The 19,737-nt window shown below is 38.0% G+C and overlaps 1 protein-coding gene across 1 annotated transcript in view; it reads left to right on the top strand.

Moving 5' to 3' along the window:
- Positions 1–19,737, top strand: part of PDK3 (pyruvate dehydrogenase kinase 3) — a 51,536-nt gene that overhangs the window by 22,006 nt on the left and 9,793 nt on the right. The window contains 7 exon segments of the mRNA XM_018073230.2: positions 3,783–3,854; positions 11,388–11,572; positions 13,688–13,777; positions 15,893–15,970; positions 16,715–16,791; positions 17,898–17,999; positions 18,601–18,711. Coding sequence (XP_017928719.2) covers positions 3,783–3,854; positions 11,388–11,572; positions 13,688–13,777; positions 15,893–15,970; positions 16,715–16,791; positions 17,898–17,999; positions 18,601–18,711 — 715 coding nt within the window.

The following is a 19,737-nucleotide window of genomic DNA, read 5'->3' as shown; positions in this document are numbered from 1 at the left end:
AATTTCTCTATTTTTCTTTAGCACTTTTCCTTAGAAGATGCTATACATTTCTATTTATCTCTTGGGAAAGAGCCATTAGAGAAATAAGTACAGTTTGGGGATTAATAATTGTTTCTTTCTCTGTTTTCTACACTGAGACTGTATTAACAAGATTGTGTTACCATGGAGATTTGTTTTATCTTTTTAGTGCTTTGGTATTAGAGTGATTCTACAGGAATATCTTAGTGAAATACACATCGAGGAAAAAAGCAAAAGTATCTTGCATGAATTAAAAAAGAAAAGAAAATCCAAAGTTAACATTATGGGCATTTACAGTGCTTTCATGTATGAAGTGTGCCATTCTAAAATTACTGCAACTGGCAGACTAACAAGAATTCAATCTACCTGGCAGTAATTAAGAAAAGAACAAGGCTAAAGGGTGCTTGAAACTAAAGATCTTGCCCGATGAATTGCACTGAATTGTGATAAAAAATTAAACACCAGAAAGACAACAGATTTGAAGGGCATTGGCTTTGATTTTTTTCTTTTGATGACTCACTAAAGACAGCAAAATATAACTGACATTCCCTTTTTTTCCTATGTGCTGGGATTTTTTTTTTTGTAGATGTGTGTCTTGTATAGTTGTATTGATTTACTAATGATACAGCAAGTCATGCATTATTCCAGTAGTTTTCTCCTTTTTTCTTTCTGGCTGGTAATTGTATGTGAATTATAGTTAAACATCACCAGGTCTTGATTTTCATTGCTTGATAAATGAAGGTGTTAACTATAGGATTTATTCCTATCTGCACCCACAGTTCAAATCAAAAGCAAATGCAAGGAAATAGATGGATTTTATGAAAGGGGAATTACCTTTTCCACACACTGTTACAGGAATTAACTGTGTTGCTGACTGCTCACTTTTTGGCAAAGTGTAATGGTGATGGTGGTTAAGACAGTGCTGTGAATTACTTAATTCTAACCAGACTCATGAATTTCCTTTTAAACATATTTTTGCTTCATTTTTTTAATTTTGAGGTGTTTGGGAGGGAGTGTGTGAGGGGGCTGAATTTGGTGTACAAACTGGAGATCACACCTGTGTAAAAGAAGAAGATGTACAGCATTTGCAGCTCCAAGTTTCTATTGAGAGACTTGAGATAATGCACAGGGTATTACAATATCCCAGACTGGGTGACATATAGTGGTTGGATTTGTTTGACATAAGGTTACCTTTTCCTAGCTTTGTTTAGTCAAGGGCTTGGAAGAAATTTGAGTAACTTAGATTTGAAGTGAACCTCTTCTCTGAGCTAGTCCCTCTGACTGGCTGGATGCAGTGCTTTTGGTAGTGAACTTCTAAGGTAGTATTCTTTTACTTTAGAATCAGAAAGAGACATCTAAATGTTGTTGATAACCCTAAAGGAAAAGCATTGCTTGTTTTTGTAGTTTCTCCATCACCACAGAGATTAAAGAGTAGTTACTTCAGCACATTTATAAATTTCCTTAGAACATTTAGTTAGTGTAATTTTCTTTTGTTTCAGAATTCCTCACTGGTGCTATGTTGAGCCTGCAGCGTAATGACCTCAGAAGGTGTTTGGCTGCTGGTTGCACTGAAGGCTGGTGACCATGTTTGGTAGCTTTTTGGTGCTTGAGACCTACTTTAGTCTTTTTCTGACTGAAACTGTTTTCTGCACAATTACGTCCTGCATTAGATGAGAGAAACACTTGGCTTGCCCCTGCCCGACATCCTAGTAATACTGATCCTTCAGCACAGGAATAATGATGGCTAATTATTCCAGGGGCTGCAGTCTTAGGACCAAAGTCCCAGTAAGCTAACAGAGAGTATGAATCTCAATGCAACTTGTAGCAGTAATGGTAGGCAACCATTCCAATCTACACAGCACAAAAATCGGTGTGAGCAACCTTGAGTACCAGCAGCATTCACTGTGTTTTATCCATGGTGTCAGCACAGGGCTGCTGATGTTGGAGATTTCTGGTAGGAGGTCTGTAGTAACCTGCTGTGTTGCTTCTCAAGTGTGTTGGTGTCCTTCAGAAACAGGACTTTGATAATATTATCAAAGTTCGGGGTTGAAGAACATTTACCTCTTTGGATGAGGATGATCATAATTTGTCTGTTGTTGTAGGTTGAGCAGCTGAGTTCAGAGTGTGTGATGGTGGTTGTAAACTGGTGTCATCTCTTAGCAGCATAAAGGAACACATTATAAAATAAGCAGTACTAGAGGTATCACCTAGTTGCCTAACTTGTAAGTGGCAAACATTTGGGGGATTTCTGTAATCATTTGTGATGACTGAAGAAGTGCACAAACGCACTGAGGGACAGGAGTTGGTGTTGGTCTGCTGACTGTTGAAAACGTCAGTCACCCTACGGAATGTCACTCTCCCTGAGGAATGTCAAAGTGACCTGTGGTTGCAACTTGAAATGGGAGTGGAGTAAGCAGCAGGTGGTTCTGGAGAGAGTCAGGTAAACAACAATGCTGACTCTGCTGTAGCTTGAAGATGTAGGGTGAAGTTCAATAGCCTCATTAAGTTGGTCTTAACATAGAACTGCTACCAAAAGAGCTTATGCATAGGCCATTCTGTTGAGCTGATCTGATCTACTGAGTTGCTACTACTGAAAGGGGAAAGGCTTGGTCAATGCTTTGCTTGGTCACTTGTTTTGCTTTTTCCCTCTGTAGGCTCTTGTGCTGTACCTTTAGCTGTTTAGACCTTCCAGTGAGTTGTTTTCATGTGCGACAGAGGTGTGTTTGGTTTTTTTTATCAGTCTGTTTCAGCATTGGAGGGAGTTACAGCTGTTGACAAACACAAATGATTAGTGTTGATATTGTAGTGTAAGTGGCAGTGCTTAACCAGGAGCAAAGGGAGGGCAAAAGGAGTGGAATGACAGCTCCTTCTGGTGACTTTAAACCCTACCTTTTGTGTGTGTGATTGATACCTTGTGTGAGTTACTTCAGGAAACAGTCCCAGTTCTGTAGTCTTTAAAGCTATATCTGTACTGCTAAATGAACATACTCCGGGGGGGATACCTGGTCCTGAGGCCCAGTGATGTGAGGTGGCAGCATCTGTACTGCTGTTGGGCTGGTGTCCTGCAGAGCAGGCTGGTTGTGTTCACACAGAGTGGTTCTTTGCCTTAAATCTCACTTGGGTCCTCTGGGTATTTCTGTGGCTTTAAGCCTCAGTTAATCTCCTGTGAGCCAACTGTCTGAACTGGAGGGAGCTGTGTTGTGTAAGGGGTTTTTATGAAAGTGAGGGTTGTGTCACATGGCCACAGTGTGAGGAGATGTGGGAGCATGTGGATGGGCGTGCTCTCCTGGAGGACTGTGGTAGGACCAACTTGGTGCACTCCTGTTAGTGTGGCTTTTGGGGAGTGCTCCCTTGAGTTTTATTTTGGAAGGAAAAGTGGATTGCTCTCATGGGAGTGTGGGAAGAAACTTAACATTTGTAAAGAGTGCATGAGCAGAAAAATCAAGACCCAGGGGCAAACTAAGCATCTGAAATTACAGACCTACCAGTGGAGAGGTTTTGCTCCTGTTAACTTCAGCTGGATTTATATAGCAGTTTTCCAGAATTGCAGACTGTAAGGTCATAAGTAATACTTTTTAACTCAATATAATATATTGTAGTTGCTTTCTTTCCCTTTGTTGCAGCATCCCACTTAATTTTAGCCTTTGCAGAGAACTGTGTATTATGCTTCTGTTGTTTTAGGTGACACTAGTCTTAAAATTAAAGAAATTCCAAAAGTATTTTAGGTTTAAGTATTTTAACTTTCTCATTTTTGCTTATTTCAGGTACATGCAGAGTTTCCTTGAGCTTTTGGAGTATGAAAATAAAAGTCCTGAGGATCCTCATGTCCTGGATGAGTGAGTAATCTGTTTTCTTATGACAGTCGATTTAAAATAATCTGTCTCAAATAGCATGTGGTTTTGTACTGTAGGATAACAATTACCTTCTTTGTAAGGTAGACTTTGTATGGCAAAAGCCAAAATTGTAATCTGGAGTAGAATGTAGAAATCTAAGTGCTTTTGAACAGTATGTTTTGTATTTATGCAGTCTGGTAGTTTAGCAAATGGCAAAAATGCTTCCTCCAAGGCTGTATTGAGAAGACAACAGGGATGTCAGACTATACTTGTGTATCAAATACTTACGACTAAAATGTCATTTTAGTATACATTAAGCTTAGCACTCTGTTATGTATAATGTAAATTGGCACATTAATAGTTTTATTTTTTTCAGTTTGAAAGTGTTCAACGTGTCATTGTTTTTATCTACAAGCTTTTTTAATGGACTTCAATTAGTGATGTTCACCTATCTCATTGAATAACATTACTGAAAAAGAAAGGAAAACTTAGCTAATTCTCTTTATCAACAAAATTATATTAAAATTGCCATTATAATGTTTCCTTGAAATTTCTAAGCATAAACCAGAAAAGAACCCACGTGTGAGTTCCTTCAGCAGGTGCAACATGTGCATCAGAGACTTGAAAACAAAACAACCAAAACACACACACAGATGCCCAACACTAAGGTCTGTGGTTACCCTGTACCATGGGGTGGCCAGCTTTGTTTCAGGATATTACTTCTTACAGGTTTTTTGTTCCATTAATTAGCTTTCTTAGGGTAGCTTGTCTTTTAAACTTGTATTTCTTTTTTAAGCTCTGAAATTTTGCCTGATCAAGAAGTGCTTTATAGAGAGTGTTTCATAAAACACTCTCTTGCTCTGTTTGTGCAAGATGTGGCCTGTGCTGTGCAGAAATGGTGTTTTGCCTTTAGTTAGCTTCAGATATGTTGACTGCCATGTTACCTTGGGCTAAATAAGGGCTTTAGTAGATAGTGCATTTCAGATGTTATGCTCTTTTGGTTGTGGGCCTGTTATCTGAGATCTTTACCCTTTATTTTTTTTGTGTCAAGCAATACATTCAGGAGCTGCTCAAGCACATGAGTACCAAGCTACCTGTGTGGCAGAACTGCAGAAGGAACCATAAGGATTATAGACTGACTGATGAATTGTAGTGCTGGTGAACAAGGGAAAGTAACTATTTTCTCAGTGGGAGTCCAAAGCTGGAATCCTGTTTTCAGTTCTGGGTATTACCTATGAAGAATTAAAAACACTCCTGGACAGTATTGATATGAAAGGAGCAAGAAATAGAGACTTGGGTAGTTCCACCTCTGAATAGTGTTGAAGCTGTTTGTTTAGGCTGGCAGACAAAAGAGATTGAAGTGGAGACACTGGAAGTTTGTGTGCCAAAAAAACAGTCACTGTAATAAAGGATCACTGGTTGCTCTAACTGAAGAGCTGGAGAACTGAAAAATGGCTTATTTTTGTTAAAGTGAGATTAGGCACAGGGCAAAAAGTAAAAACTGTAATATTAATGGGAACAGACTGAAGACTGTAGAGCATCCCATTTTAAAAACTTTGAATAGATTGGATAGCTTTCAGTCATGCTTAATCTGTAGTAGATAAATAGATGAACTTTTTGACTGCCTCTAGCTGTGACATTTTGTGATTCTGTATTTATAGCCTGTTGGCTGATCATACAAGAATTTCTGTTTGTGACTGGTTTATCTGCAAGCTTTCCTTTGGATGGGATTAAGGTACCAAAATTTAGGTGTCCATTGCCCTTTGAGGTGGCATAAGCTGTCCTAGGCATGTTAGTGAGCCTGGCAAGTGTGAAGCCTATAATGTCCTGGATGTGCAGGTTGAGGCAAAGTAGTTATGTTGCTTCTGGAACCATGTTAGGTGTTCTGCAGTTAGGTAACTGAATTTCAGCTTTTTTTGGACTTCAGCAGTTCAACACATATATTGCTTATCAAGGTTAATGAGTAGTTCTTGTGGAGATCTATTTTTAGAGTCTGTTCACAATTATCACATGAATTATCTGATTCTGCCATATGGATATGGCATTCTTGATACTGTTTCATGGCAACTGGAAATATTGTTTGCAATGCTCTATATTAGCATGAAAGAACAAATATTTCATAATGAACCAAATATTTACACATTCAGTATAAATGCTTCTTAAAAGCTTTGAAATCTTGCAATTCTCTGTAATTAAGTACATACAATGAGGATGCTAGGAATTTATTGCTACCTATTGGGGTGAAGTCCAGCTAGGGACTTTGACAGTAAGAGTTGTCTTTCATACTGAATTTGGCCTGTGAAAGAGATGAAAAATGCATTATCTGATTAAAAAGAAGATTTATTCTTTTTGACAGTATTGGATAGGTTAACTAAGATTAGAAAGTTAGATTTTACATTCCTGCTCTTGATATGTCATCTCTTCCAAACTCTCTAAAGGCTATGCCATTTAACTGGATATTGAGCTGTAGTTAGCAATTTTGAAATATTCTTTGCAAACTATGTCTTTCAGAAATACTCTTAACTATTGTCCATGTTTATCTTGTAATAGTCCACAGATAAATATAACAGATTTCTCAAGTCCTGTGTCAGTATTTCATGTTGCTGCTATCTAACCCTGTCCTACTTTAGTGTTACAGTCAGAAGAGTATCAGTATGGTCAGAAAGTATCAGGAACACTAGCAGTTAATGGGCTTCTTTTCAGTGGGGAAAGAACTCATCCCTGAGTTCATTTAGTTTACAGAAAAGTTTGCTGTTCTTTTGTAATGGCATGTATCATTTATTATAAAATTTGAGCCATTATCTGGGACTTTGTGGTAGTGTGTTTAGGGATGCATACATAGAAATAGTTCAACCAGAATGGTTTGTTCAAAGAAAAACCTGGAAGTTTATAAGGTATGGCCAGTCCTTTGAAACAAAGCCCTTCTTGTCTGGGCAGTATCTGCAGCGTATCTCTGAGTACCTTGCATGTAGTAGCCTATAAAGAGGAGCTGGAGCAGGCTTCCTCTCAGCTGTGCTGTTCCTGCATGGAGCACTCTGTAGGAGAGCACATTTTACATATTAATATTATGTATTGTTATGTTATGTATGTAATGGTACATTACATATTACAGAAAACCCAGCCTTGCATCCTTTGGTCATTCAGTGCCCATCCTTGTTAGAGTCCTGTGTGCTTTCAAGTGACTTTGGCATATCATGATGGACCCCATCTCTTCTTCCTTTAGCTTTATTAGTGTCACAAGATGTGAGTCTTGCCTGGGTAGAAGTACTTCTGTTCCTGTACCACCCCAGCAGCTTTTGTTTGGAGCTGAAGGTGGTGTCAAGCACTCAAAGCATGAAGACTAGCAGAGCAGCTGATTTTGGAAATTAGAGAGTGCCTTGGTGGTCTTTTTGTCAGCTGAGGTGGACTTCAGTTTCTGTTATAGCTGATCAGGGTAACAGTAGCACAGGAGAGAAGGGGAGCTAAAATGATCTTCCTGAGAAGTTGGATATCCACAGATATACACAGTGTTGGCAGTGGTTCCTCAATTAATGCTTTCGAAAATGGTGCAATGCCTTTATCAGTTGAACATAAAACTGTCCCCCGATTTTTGTGTTACATCTCTGTTTGTCTGGGGAGTCTGCTCTGGTATTCTCAGAATTTGGGCTCTCTTTCTGAGGAAGCCATTTTATCTCTTAGTATTACAGTATTGTAGATGTTCTCCGTGTAGTGGCACAGCTGTCTGGGAAGCCATGCAGTGAAGTGAATTGGGAAGTTGATCGAGTGGAAAAATAGCCCCCTTTTAGCCCTGTGGGCCCTAAACTGTTCCAGTGTGTGACCATCAGAGACAGACAGGAGTACCCACGTAGTGGAGAGGGTGAGCAGGCACAGGAGTAAGCACAGAGACTAAACTAAAGTTGATGTTTTTCAGAGTGGCCCAGTTTAGCTCTGCTCTTAGTGAATGACTTGGAGGGCAGATGCATGTTCAAGAATGTTACCTTTTTATGAAGGGATTTTTTGTCCTGGCACTTCTATGATGAAGAGGTTCAGAGGTGTTTCAGTTTCTGTTACATTCTGTTGGTCAGCAGAGCTTATGGAGACTTACTGTGACATCGCCACATTACTGTCACTGTCAGCATTATGGGCATATGCCAAATGGTAGCTTGCTTTTGCATTTCTGATAGCACAAATATCTTTTCTCAAGCTGTAGAGGAGTCAGGTGGAAGTTTTTCCACAGTTCTATCAAACAGTATGATAGCAGGAGTGCAGAGATAAGGTGTCCACCCTTGGTGAAGGGTGTAAGCTGGCAGAAGTGTTGGAAATTTCCCAAGTTGTCAATATGCATCTGTATAAACACACAGGTGGAGGTTGCTTTGCAAAAATCGAAGAGTTGGTAAAACATGCAGTTCACCCGTGTTTTCAAGGAGCACTTACTCCAGCTTTTACACCCCTTAGTTTCTTTGCTGCTTTTCTATTTGTGACCCTGTCATGGGAGGGTGTGTGGGGGAGTGTCCCGGGGCTGAGAGCCGCTGAGTCAATAAGCTGTCAGTAAGTCTAGAGATAACACAACAGAGAGGAAACTTAGTAAACAAATAACTTGCCTTTCTACAGCCCTGCAGTTAAAATAGGGATTCTGTAAGCAATTTGAACTAAGTAAATATTGGAGTATATTGATTTAGAAGGTGCCGTTTTGTTACTTTTAAGTAAATGCTGCTTCAGTTAGTTTTGTGCTTTGGAGTAGATAGACTGCCTACTACAGAAGTCTTTCAGGGTGTGAACTTTTACCTCTCTTTCTGGTAATACTCAGCTACCAGCTAGCACTGCTTTAAAAAAGAGCATCCAATCAAAAAAAAAAAAATAAATTGCATGTCTGTTCCATTTAAAAGGGTTTTTACTCATCACTTTCTTGTTTTTCATCTGTCAGATAATACTATCGATAAGAGACATAGCAAAAATTCCCCTTGTCTTTATATTGATTTTCTTATGCTTCTTGTCTTCCACTGTGATGATAGATCAAAATAGAATAATATATATAGTCATTAGGAAGTTAAAAACTCATGTTGTGACGTTCATTAATTGTCTTTGCAGAAGTCTCTAGACTTCATTTATTTAATAGCTCTGGTAATGCCTTAAATATTTTTCTGTTAATACAGAAGCCACTGAAGCTCACTTGACTAAAATAGCTTCATATTAATAATTTCTTATTTGTCAAACCAACTGCATTATTTATTAATTTGGTTTTTGAAAATAAAATACAGAGAATTGCAAAAAAAAAAAGTAATGGGTAAATAAATTTTTTTGAACTAATCTAGAGTATTCCCAGCTAATCCCATGAGCATTTTAAAAATTCCTTGATATGGTTTCCCACAATTTGAATACAGTAAAAGCTTTGTGTCTTTCAGGGGTGTGGTGGTTAGAGGGATTGTAAGGAATGAGTGCTAAGATTAAGGAGGCGTGTTTTGATTTCTGCCCTGCCACTTTGAAATGTGCTTGTGTGCTTCTTGTGTTTGGTCCTTTAAAAGCATCTGCTTGATGGAAACACAGGAGTGAACTGAGTTATCTTTGAAGATGGAACGGGAGGTTTGCCATGTCACTGCAATAATGAGGCATTCTTTATTAATTTTTATGCTGACTAAGCTTCAGCTATGATTTTGCTGGTCTGTGGCAGATAAACCTCCCAGCCCTTTGTCATGCTCTGTGCATTCAGGCACTTTGGTAGTGGGATATCAGTGAACAATTTGCCCCCGTGGCATCATGAATATATTGTGGATAGTGGAGGTATTTAAAAACAAGTAGCAGAGCAAACAGTAGAGAGTGGTGTCGCTTCTTTCAGACCTGACTGTAAGTGTTGCTTTCAGCTCTGCTCTTGGCTACTGTCTTGTTGCTTGGAAACAGAAAAGCAGCTCGAGTACAGCCAGGCACCAGTCTCTAACATCAGCTTTCAGTGGTAACAGATTACACAGAATCAAGACTTAATAAACATAAAAAGCATGAAAAGCAATAAAATATTTTAAGCTGCCCAGTCAGCAAGATTGTTAAGTAAGAGAACAGTCATTCTATATCATGATAGTATTTAGATTGGGAAATTAGGCAGTTAAAGCTTCTCCTTTTGTATGCAACAGAATAATGTTGAAAAACTACTGAACTGTTTGTTGACATATAGGTGAAAAGTGGTGGTTACACTAAGGAGAATGGAAAAAAAACCCTATTAAAAACGAAGCTATATTTCTTTCCAGCTGGCAGTGTAGAGTGGGAGAAATAATTTTCGAACTGTATGACTTGTTAAGAATGGTATGGTGTACTGTCAAGTGGTTGCCTTGGCTAAGTGGTTGCTGAAAAGGAAGAAAGTGTCTGGTTCAAATGTGGTGACTAATGGTTAGTCTTTTTTTACTTTTGGTGGCTTTGTTCTTTCCCCTGCTCATTTCCAGGGGGGTTGGACTAGATGACCTTTCAATGATTTCTATTGTTCTTTCCTTAGCTGGTGTATATTCTACTGCTGATAAAAATAATGACTACATTTCTTTTCAGTGGTCATTATAAATCTACCAAGGATGTTTTGCTGCTGATGGTTTTTGAAAAAGGAGCACTGGAATTGCAGATACAGGCATAGCTGAATGAGCCTCCCAGCTGTTGTTTCTTTGGAAAGCTGCATTTCACCTTGTGGACTTTTTTAAACAACCTCATATAATCATTGCAGTGTTAATGTTAGTTTAATATTAGAGAATGTAGGAGAGTTGAGTACTGCTGATTTTCCATGTGTTGGCTTTAGAAAGCTATTAATAATGGATATTTCACGTATATATGAGTCTGCATGTGGGGAAAAAAAAGGATGAGCACTTGGAAGATCAGAGGTGTTTAGCTGCCCTGGCAGGAGAAACAACAAAAATCCTCCAAGCTGTTTCAAAGTAAGTGCTTGTTAAAAGCAATGGAAGTGTTATCCTGAAAGTTGCCGAGCTAGCAGAGAAGAGAAGAACCGGTCAGAGCTCGGTTGTGTTCACGCTGCCATCCAGCGGTGTGAGAGGAAACTGAGCAGGAGTCACACAGTTACCTGTCCTGAGATTCCAACTTAGCAAAAGATCTGCCAGGTGAAGGAAGTGCATTCCAGGTTCACTGCACGGTTGAGGTGTTAGGAATTAAAAACGAATTTCTCTTAGGAATTGTGAAGGGCAGTCGGGTTGTTTTTACTGAGTTTCCTTTCCAACCTCTCAGCTCCTGTTAAAAGTTGCAGGGAATGACAGTTACCATAGTGAACATGATTGCAGTAAAAGAAAATATTTTGTTGTCCATGAATGGTGAAGAAAAATTTAATTTAAAGGAATGTTTGTGGGAGGAGTAACTTAATTTGAGATGCTTCACAGGTGCTGTGAGAAGTTGCCCAAATACTCCTGTTTAAATAGACTTGTTTAGGCACTGCTGTATTTTTGTCTTCTCTCTCTGATAATTTTTTGGTTGACTGGGAGGCATAGTAAATAGGTAAAATGCTTGTGTTGTGGTTGAGTTTCAGAAAAAAAAGATTGAGTTTAATTAACAATCTGTTTCTAATTTTCTTTTCTCTAGCTTTTTAGATGTTTTAATTAAAGTCAGGAACAGACACAATGATGTGGTTCCAACCATGGCGCAAGGGGTGATTGAATACAAGGAAAAATATGGCTTTGATCCATTTGTTAGCAGTAACATCCAGTATTTTCTAGATAGATTCTACACCAACCGCATCTCTTTCCGCATGCTTATTAACCAACACAGTAAGTAATGGCTTTTCTCTTCTTTGAAAACTTATTAGTTATTGCTTATGAACCTGAAGCTATAGCTTTGTTTTGCTTTTGTTTCCTTACTCATGACTAATTCTTAATATTCTGTACGAATTTTGGTAGAATATATACTGGCAACTGGTAGGTTTGGTATTTTGCAGTGATGAGAAATGAACCCAAAACACCAGTGTATTTTCTTTTAGAATTGTCAGTCTTTGTCAGCATGGCTGTCACTTTTTAGTCTTGTTGGCAGAGATGGTTTGTGTAGTGATACGTGAACTACTTTGAGATAGCAGTAGAGTAGCTGTATCTTTCTGCTAACAAATCTTTCAACATAGTTTGTAGAGCTGATATTTATTTCCTAGTGAAATGCAAAGATGCCATAAATTTTGAATAGGTTATGCAATATATGTATTTTTATTGTTGTTTTTTTTTATCAAGTTATCTAGACTTTTCTTGCCTTCTAAAGGGGTTGAGTATTTCTAAATTTAGCTTTTAAATTATATCCCTTGTCTTCCCTTCCTATTTCCTATATATGAATAAGTGCTGGAATTAGTCACCCTTTGTCATTAGGTTCTGTTTCATTTGTTGTTACTAATAAACTTACTTTTTTATATTCATGTTACAGAGTGAAAGGAATTACTTGCACAGCTCTTACTAACCAGTATGTGCAACCATGCAGAAAGTGATCTGTGTAAAGTTAAGGACAGTCTTGTGATCTCTTTTAGTGTGTCTTGTGCCTTTTAGCTCTAGAGCTTCATTCTCTGCTCAGTATTCTGCTTTTATGAACTCTTAGCAATTGTTGTACGCTACAGATAATGTGGCCACTGGAGTATTTAGTATAAGTTTTACTACAAGTTGTGTGTGTTTCCAGTAACCTTTTATGTGACTAACAAATGCCTTGCTGTGTGTGTACAGATAATTTGAATGTGGTGAAGCATACAAAATGAGATAAATGTGCAGCTTTTTCTTTACTTGTACCTGAGCAGACAAATGATAGACATAAACCAAGTTAAAAGGCTCTCGTAGAAGAGTTCCAGCAATAGAGTAAAACCATTGTCCTAATAGAATTCTTGAGCTGAACACTAGCATAATTTACACTAATTCTAAAATATTAAACTTGCTTCATTGAACTGAACTAGGTTTTCCTATGGACCTCTTACTTAATTGGTTGAAGCCTAAAACTGCTTGTAGATGCTTAAAGTTTAGTTAGCCTTGTATAATGTCTCTGTGTTAGCAATGTTAGTAATCTGTCCAGGATGGCAAATATTAATCTTGAAGCACTGAAAGAAAAGACAGTTAGAAAGCAGAATGCAAAACAAGTTTTTATGTAGTTTGCATTTCTGTTCCCTGTGTTACTGGCAAGCTGTTCCTTACAGTGTGTTCTGCCGGGTGCAGTGGCTGGTGTCTGAGCTCACCATGACCAGGACAGGAACAGCTTTCACATCTAGTCTCTTGCTCACCTCATACTGCACCTGCTTCATATCAGAGCTCGCTAACTTGCTGAAATGGCAATTTCACTCTTAAAATAAAGTGTAAAACCTTCCTACTTCTTTGAGAGTTAAGCTCTCAGTGAAGGGTCTGGTGAGGACCAGACCCTTGTGCAAAGAGGGAGTGGGATCATGTTGCTGAGAGCCAGGGAAAAAGTTGTGTGAGTGAGTGAGACCTCTGTGCCAGCTGTGAAATTGCAGTTTTAGGTGAGTGTAAAAGGCTTTTAATGATGTCTTAGTTCCTCAGTCCTTTCTATTGTAATATTTTCATTTTTGTGAGTGCTTCTCTTCTGACATAATGGTATGAATGAAGCATTTTAATTTTATCTAATATTTGATAGTCTGCTTTGAAATGTAGGTTTTCACCTTGACTCACCCATATTGCTAATTCTGTTCTAGCTAGTCTTAGCTATAAAAACTTATTAAAAAAAAAAAAAGGGGGGCAGGGAAGAGGAAGAATTGGAGAAGTATTTGTCTAACAAGGATTCTGGCAATTTGCTACAGTATCTTTTTACAAAATGATGCACTATCCAGTAAGTCTCAGATACCATCAGATTTAAACTTTTGGGGCTGCCTCAAGTTTAATAGATAATTTATTGTCATTTCTTTTTTCTTTTAGCACTACTTTTTGGTGGAGATATTAATCCTGCTCATCCCAAACATATTGGAAGTATTGATCCTAATTGTGATGTGGCAGAGGTGGTTAAAGGTAAGATAAAGTTAACATTTTTGTTGACTGAACCCCACCCCCCAACTTAGAATATTCAGAAATATGTTATTGAGGTACAAGAGACTGAAGGTGATTTAAATTCATTTAATAAAATAAGAAAAGAAGAAATGGAAGTTCTGAAGTTGCCATGGGCTTATTGAGACTTTCTGATGTCTTCGTTATTGAGAATAGAGGAAATTCTGTTAAGAGAACTAAGAGAACAATTTGATTTTTAATAGTTTTAATCTGTCCTTTCAAATATCAGACGAAGTGTGTAAGTGTTTTGTTAAACTTTAGATGTTTTCCTGAAATACTCAGCAGCAGGTTCTCATGTAGTGCTTTTATATCTGATGCTGGTACTGCAGAAAACTGGGAGTAATTTCCAATTTGTTTAGTTAGGTCTTCCAGTAAAATGTCCTTGGGCGTACAGATATTCCAGTGAAACTCCCCATTACTCTGTGCATTGGATCATACCACAGCCTGTTCTCTCTTGCACAGAAGGCATGAATGTGATGGTTGTACCTGAGTGGTCTGGCACAGTCACACTGGAAATCCTGTTTGCTTAATGTTGAGAATGTTCATATGCTTTCAGGATGTTAATAAGTAGGCATGAGGCATTGCTGGCTGCTTCAAGAACTTGTTCATGGAAGCTTCACACTCTGGGTGTATCTATTTACAAATACAGGTTTTGCTGTAGGGAAGAATTCCACGCTCTGTCCTTGGCTGCTGGTTATGTAGCTGCAAAGGGGGGAAGAGTATATTTCTCCCCTTCACTTTCTCTCCAGCTTTTGGTGAAGAGGGAACCCTTTCTTATGCCAGACTTTGGCGTGCATGATAACTCACTCTGTAATCCTTTTTATAGCTCTTATAGCTTTTTCTACCTCTTTTGGGCTCCTGAGGTGGCCTTTTTCAGCAGCTTTCTTTCCTTTTGATTGACCTTACTACACTTCAGCCTCAGCATTGTATATGTTAGTCATGTGGATTGTTTAGATTTTCCTTCTAATAGCAATAATTGTATCAATTTTGATCATCAGATTCATAGTTGCTGCCTTGGACAGAGGAGTGCACAGTGTCAGAAAAAACGATGTCCAATTTTCAAGCAAGTAGCTAAAATAGATCTTAGACAACAGTAACAAAACCAGAGGTCCCTCTGAAGGGCTGCCCAGCCCTCTCAGCCACTCCTCCCAGCTTTGTGTCATCAGCAACTTGCTGAGGAGGCATCTGCCCCTTCATCCAAGTTGCTGATGGATAAAGTTAAACAATGTTGGGCCCAGTATTACAGAATCAGAGAATCATCAAGGTTGGAAGAGACATTTAAGATCATCCAGCCCAGCCATCAGCCCAGCACCACTGTACCCTGTAAATTACTAAACCATCACCCAGCATCAGACCCACATGCCTCTTAAACACCGCCCTGGGCAACCTATTGCAATATCTGACTGCTCTAACAGTGACAATTCTTTTTGTAGCACCTAACTTGAATCTGCCCTGTCTCAGCTTAAGGTCATTGCCTTTTGTCCTCTCACTGCAGGCCTTGGGGGACAGGAGTGGCAAAAGATGACAAACTTTCTTGCTATATTTCAGCAGTCTGATTTGGATTATGGGGAGGTATCTTCTAGGGGGTTCTTTTTGGTTCAGTAAGAAACAATGAAGAATCTTAAAAATTCCAGCTTTGCCCCCAGATGACCTTGAAAACTAAGTATTGTAATCAGTATTGTGTTTGGAAAAACTGAATTTATGGTTTCAATGTCATCGGTTTTTTATTTGAGATGGAAAGAACAAGCATTAAATTGTGATCAGGAAATAACAAATAAGTAGATATTATGGTCAGCCTAAGATTATACCCTTCTGGTTTTCAAGCCCTGAACAAAGATGAAAAATAGCTTGTCTCCAGTACTGTGTTTTTGTTTGTAGAGCTTTAAATGGATTTTACCCTTTCTTGACTAGTGGGCTACAAACTCACAGACAAAAAGGGATTAGATTGGATACCAGCTCGTGTTTGTAAACTAGTTCCCAAAATGAGTGTTCTGCTTGTAGTCTTTCACAGAGAAGACAAACACTGCTGGTCATCTCTAGGAGATTTTGATAAATCGGTGTTTGTTTGTTATTTCATAGATGCTTATGAAACAGCTAAGATGTTATGTGAGCAGTACTACACGGTGGCACCTGATCTGGAAGTTGAAGAATTCAATGGTAATTATGAAACTAATTTAAGAGAGCTCCTTGCTATTATCTGTCATTTCTAGTTTTGTTAATTAACTGTAAGTTAGAATTTGAACTCTGCAGTCCTACATGCAGCTACTTTTCTTCTAATTTGTCTGTGTGGGCACCTGGATTATAGTTTATCATCATGGTGTACTTCTTTATGCTGAATTCACTATCACTTTAAAGAAAATAAAATGGTCAAAAATTCTCATAACTGTAAAGGAAACCTGCCTGCCTTCTAACTGATATTCTAATGGAGCTGAATCTTATTTCATTCTGAAGTATGCTTATAAACTGATGAATTCCACTGGCATTCTCTGCCCCAGTGGTGAGCTCTTTCGTGTAAGATGGTAAAATTATAAATTTTTTAAGTCGTCTGTGCTTTAAATCCTGTCATAAACTTCTCACATGAAAATATGCTTCAAGTTGATTATAAAGATGAAAATTGGATGATATGAAACTTGATGAGACAGGCCTAGTCAGTTTATTGACTGCTTTTTGTTCATAATTTCTATTGACAAAAGGTAGCTCATTGTTTTAAGTAAAAAAAATAAATTAATTTTCTTGAGTGATCCTCTCCCAAATTTTGGACAGCTGCCAAACATAAGACTAAGATGTTTCCAAACTTCAGCAGAAGAATTGCGTGTTATTCCTGTAAAGAGCAATGCTACAAAATACTATTTGGGGAAAAAATAAATAATTTCACATTTTTTTCTTTTTTTTTTTTTTTAGCTAAAGCTCCAAACAAGCCTATTCAAGTAGTCTATGTACCTTCTCATTTGTTTCATATGTTATTTGAATTATTCAAGGTAGGTTGTGCTTGTTAATATTTGGAAGGGTTTTACGAACTTATTTCCGTCGAAATTGAGATTCCTTTCAGTTACAGCTCTTAGATGTTATTTCAGTTTTCCTTTCTTAACCTTATTCTTAAGTTTCAAACACTCTTCACTTGCTAAAAAGCCAGACTTATAACCCTCTCTTATACCCTGGTGTACTGAAAAAAAACAACTGTTTTCCCATTTCTCCTTTTGTGCCTTTGCAGCTGATTAACTTAAAACTCTCACGATAGTCTGTTTTTGCAGTGATGAAATATTCATAACCTTGCAATTTTCATGAGCTTGCTTCTATATTGCATATTTGAGGACTGATTAGGATTAGTGTCCCTATTGTGAAAACAGCCCATGTGTCTTTGAGTAGTGTAAATGATGTGCTCTGTGTTAGTTTTGTTTGTGTTTTGTGAATAATTGGAACAACAGTGAAAATGGAACTTCTGAGAGCTGTTCCATGGTTTGAAAGAAGATAGGGGAGGTCTCTAGGTGGTGCAATTGAGCACTAGAAACTGAGGGGAAAACAGGCATTTGGTCAGAGAGAAACCTGTTCTAAATATTGGGTTTTTTGGGGTTGATTTCAGACATTTGTCAAGTATGTTCATTTAAATATTCCCCTATTTTGTCATTTGTAACATTAGTTCTAGGGCAGAACAGATGAGAGTTTGTACACTACATGTAAGTATGTTTTGGTACAAGTCATGAAACGGGATGAAACCACTAAGTTAAAGCTGTAAGGAATCTTTCAGGGACTGGCAGTGGGAACTCTGTTAAAATATATGATGAAATATCCCTTGGATATAATTATTTGATTTCACACAGAAAAAAGAGTCTTGTTTTCTGTTCTTTGACTATATCAAATAGATAAAAGTTATGTAGAGTAAGTTGTTATGTAAAAATTTAACTGGACAATTCACTGACTTGACAGCACTTCTTGAATTTGTGTTAAATACAGCCTTTTCTGTCTTGTATGCAATTGTAGGACAAATTATCTGGATTCAACAGAATAAATGCAAGTTTTAAGTTGTCACAAAAAGTATATATGGTGAAGTTAGAATCAAAGAGACTGTTTTTTCTCTTATCTTCAGAATTCAATGAGAGCTACAGTTGAATGGCATGAAGGTAAGAAAGAAGCCTATCCATCGATCAAAACCTTAGTCACTTTGGGGAAAGAAGATCTATCTATTAAGGTAAACGTCTAAAAATAATATGCAACCTAGAAACCTTCCATGTTTAGAGTAGTATGACTTGTAATTTGGAAAGGTAGATTAGTTACTGTACCACTTACTTTTTATTCGTTAGAATAGAATATTTTCAGTGGGGAAGGACCTACAAGGAACATCTAATCCAACAGCCTGACCACTTCAGGGCTGACCAAAAGTTAAAGCACATTGTTAAGGGCATTGTCCAAACGCCTCTTGGTCACTGAGAGGCTTGGGGCATTGACCACCTCTCCAGGAAGCCTGTTCCAGGGTTTGACCACTCTCTCGGTAAAGTAATGCTTCTTAATGTCCAGTCTAAACCTCCCCTGATGATGCAACTTTGAACTGTTCCCACATGTCCCATCACTGGAGCCCAGGGAGATGAGATCAGCACCTCCCCCTCCACTTCATCTCCTCAGGAATCTGTAGAGAACAACGAGGTCACCCTCAGCTTCCTCAAACCAAACAGCCCTAAAGTCCCTAGATGCTCCTCTAATGTTTCTAAAGTAATTTAAATAATGCTGCTTGAGTTTTTTTATTTTTTTTTCCAGAACATGATGTTTAAAACTCTTAAATTTTCATTCCTTAGATAAGTGACAAAGGTGGAGGTGTTCCTCTAAGAAAAATAGACAGATTGTTTAACTACATGTACTCAACAGCACCCAGGCCTAGTTTGGAGCCCTCGAGAGCTGTGCCTTTGGTAAGCAATTGCAGTATGTGTTTAAATGTCCCTTTGCACTACTCTGGCTTTACATTTCCCTTCACTGCAATCCACTGGATCAGGTTTTCCATCGAAGAACTTGTTTATCATTAACAAGGCTATGCAGGTAAAATAGGAGAAAATGGGTTCTGTTACCACTTAGTCTGTGGAATAGAAAATTACTTTTCTTTGTCTTGATATTGGATTCTTGGAAACAAGCATGTCTGCATAAACACAGTATTTTCTCGAGTTAATGGGAAGGATCTTTAGTGCTTTATTACTGAGAAGGTGGATAACCTAATGAGCTCCTCTTTGTTGTGTAAATTACTGTTTCTCTAAGTTACCTTAACCTATTGAAAGGGTGAGCACACTGTCAGAATTAGCACTTGAGAGACACCTCCTGGCAATACTCAAGCTTATATTGAAGCTAGAAAATCATTTTTATGTAAGTTATGGACTGTAAAAACACATTTTAAAACAATATTTCCAAACCTGCACCTGATATGAACACTTCACGTATATTCCCATTCAGTTGGAAATATCTCGTGTGATACTCCCTTCTGAGATGTATCAGGGCCAGATTTCACACACAAAAAAATCTCCCCATAGTTTCTTCTAGGCAGGAAATTATTTCAGTGTTGAATGTGTAGACTCTTTCAGCAAGTATGATTTTTTTAAAATTGTTATTAAAATAAAATAGTATTTCTAAATTGCTTTATTAAATTACATAATGGCTCATTGTAATAAAAAATTATATAGTTACTGTTCAATTTGACTGGCTTTCAGTAAGTGGATTAATACAGATACTGTATTCTTGCCTCTTCTTGTCTTTGTCCTCTGTTGCCTCTGGTGCAATCCTTTATCTTTAAGCACATTGAGAAGTTGATTCTTGGAGGAATATCCTTTCCCTGCTTAGGAGCATTCTCATCTAGCATGTTCTTAAGTGTTCTTCTTTTTTCTGCTGATACTTCTGTACTTGAAGTGCCTTCAGGCAGATAATAAACTGTGGCACAGAGTGTAGAACCA

The sequence above is a fragment of the Manacus vitellinus genome, unplaced genomic scaffold (genome assembly GCF_001715985.3).
Source record: "Manacus vitellinus isolate BGI_N305 unplaced genomic scaffold, ASM171598v3 scaffold_7_pilon, whole genome shotgun sequence".
In the NCBI taxonomy this organism is placed as follows: domain Eukaryota; kingdom Metazoa; phylum Chordata; class Aves; order Passeriformes; family Pipridae; genus Manacus; species Manacus vitellinus.
Note: the sequence above shows the minus strand (reverse complement) of the source record. Positions and strands in the feature narration are given on the sequence as shown.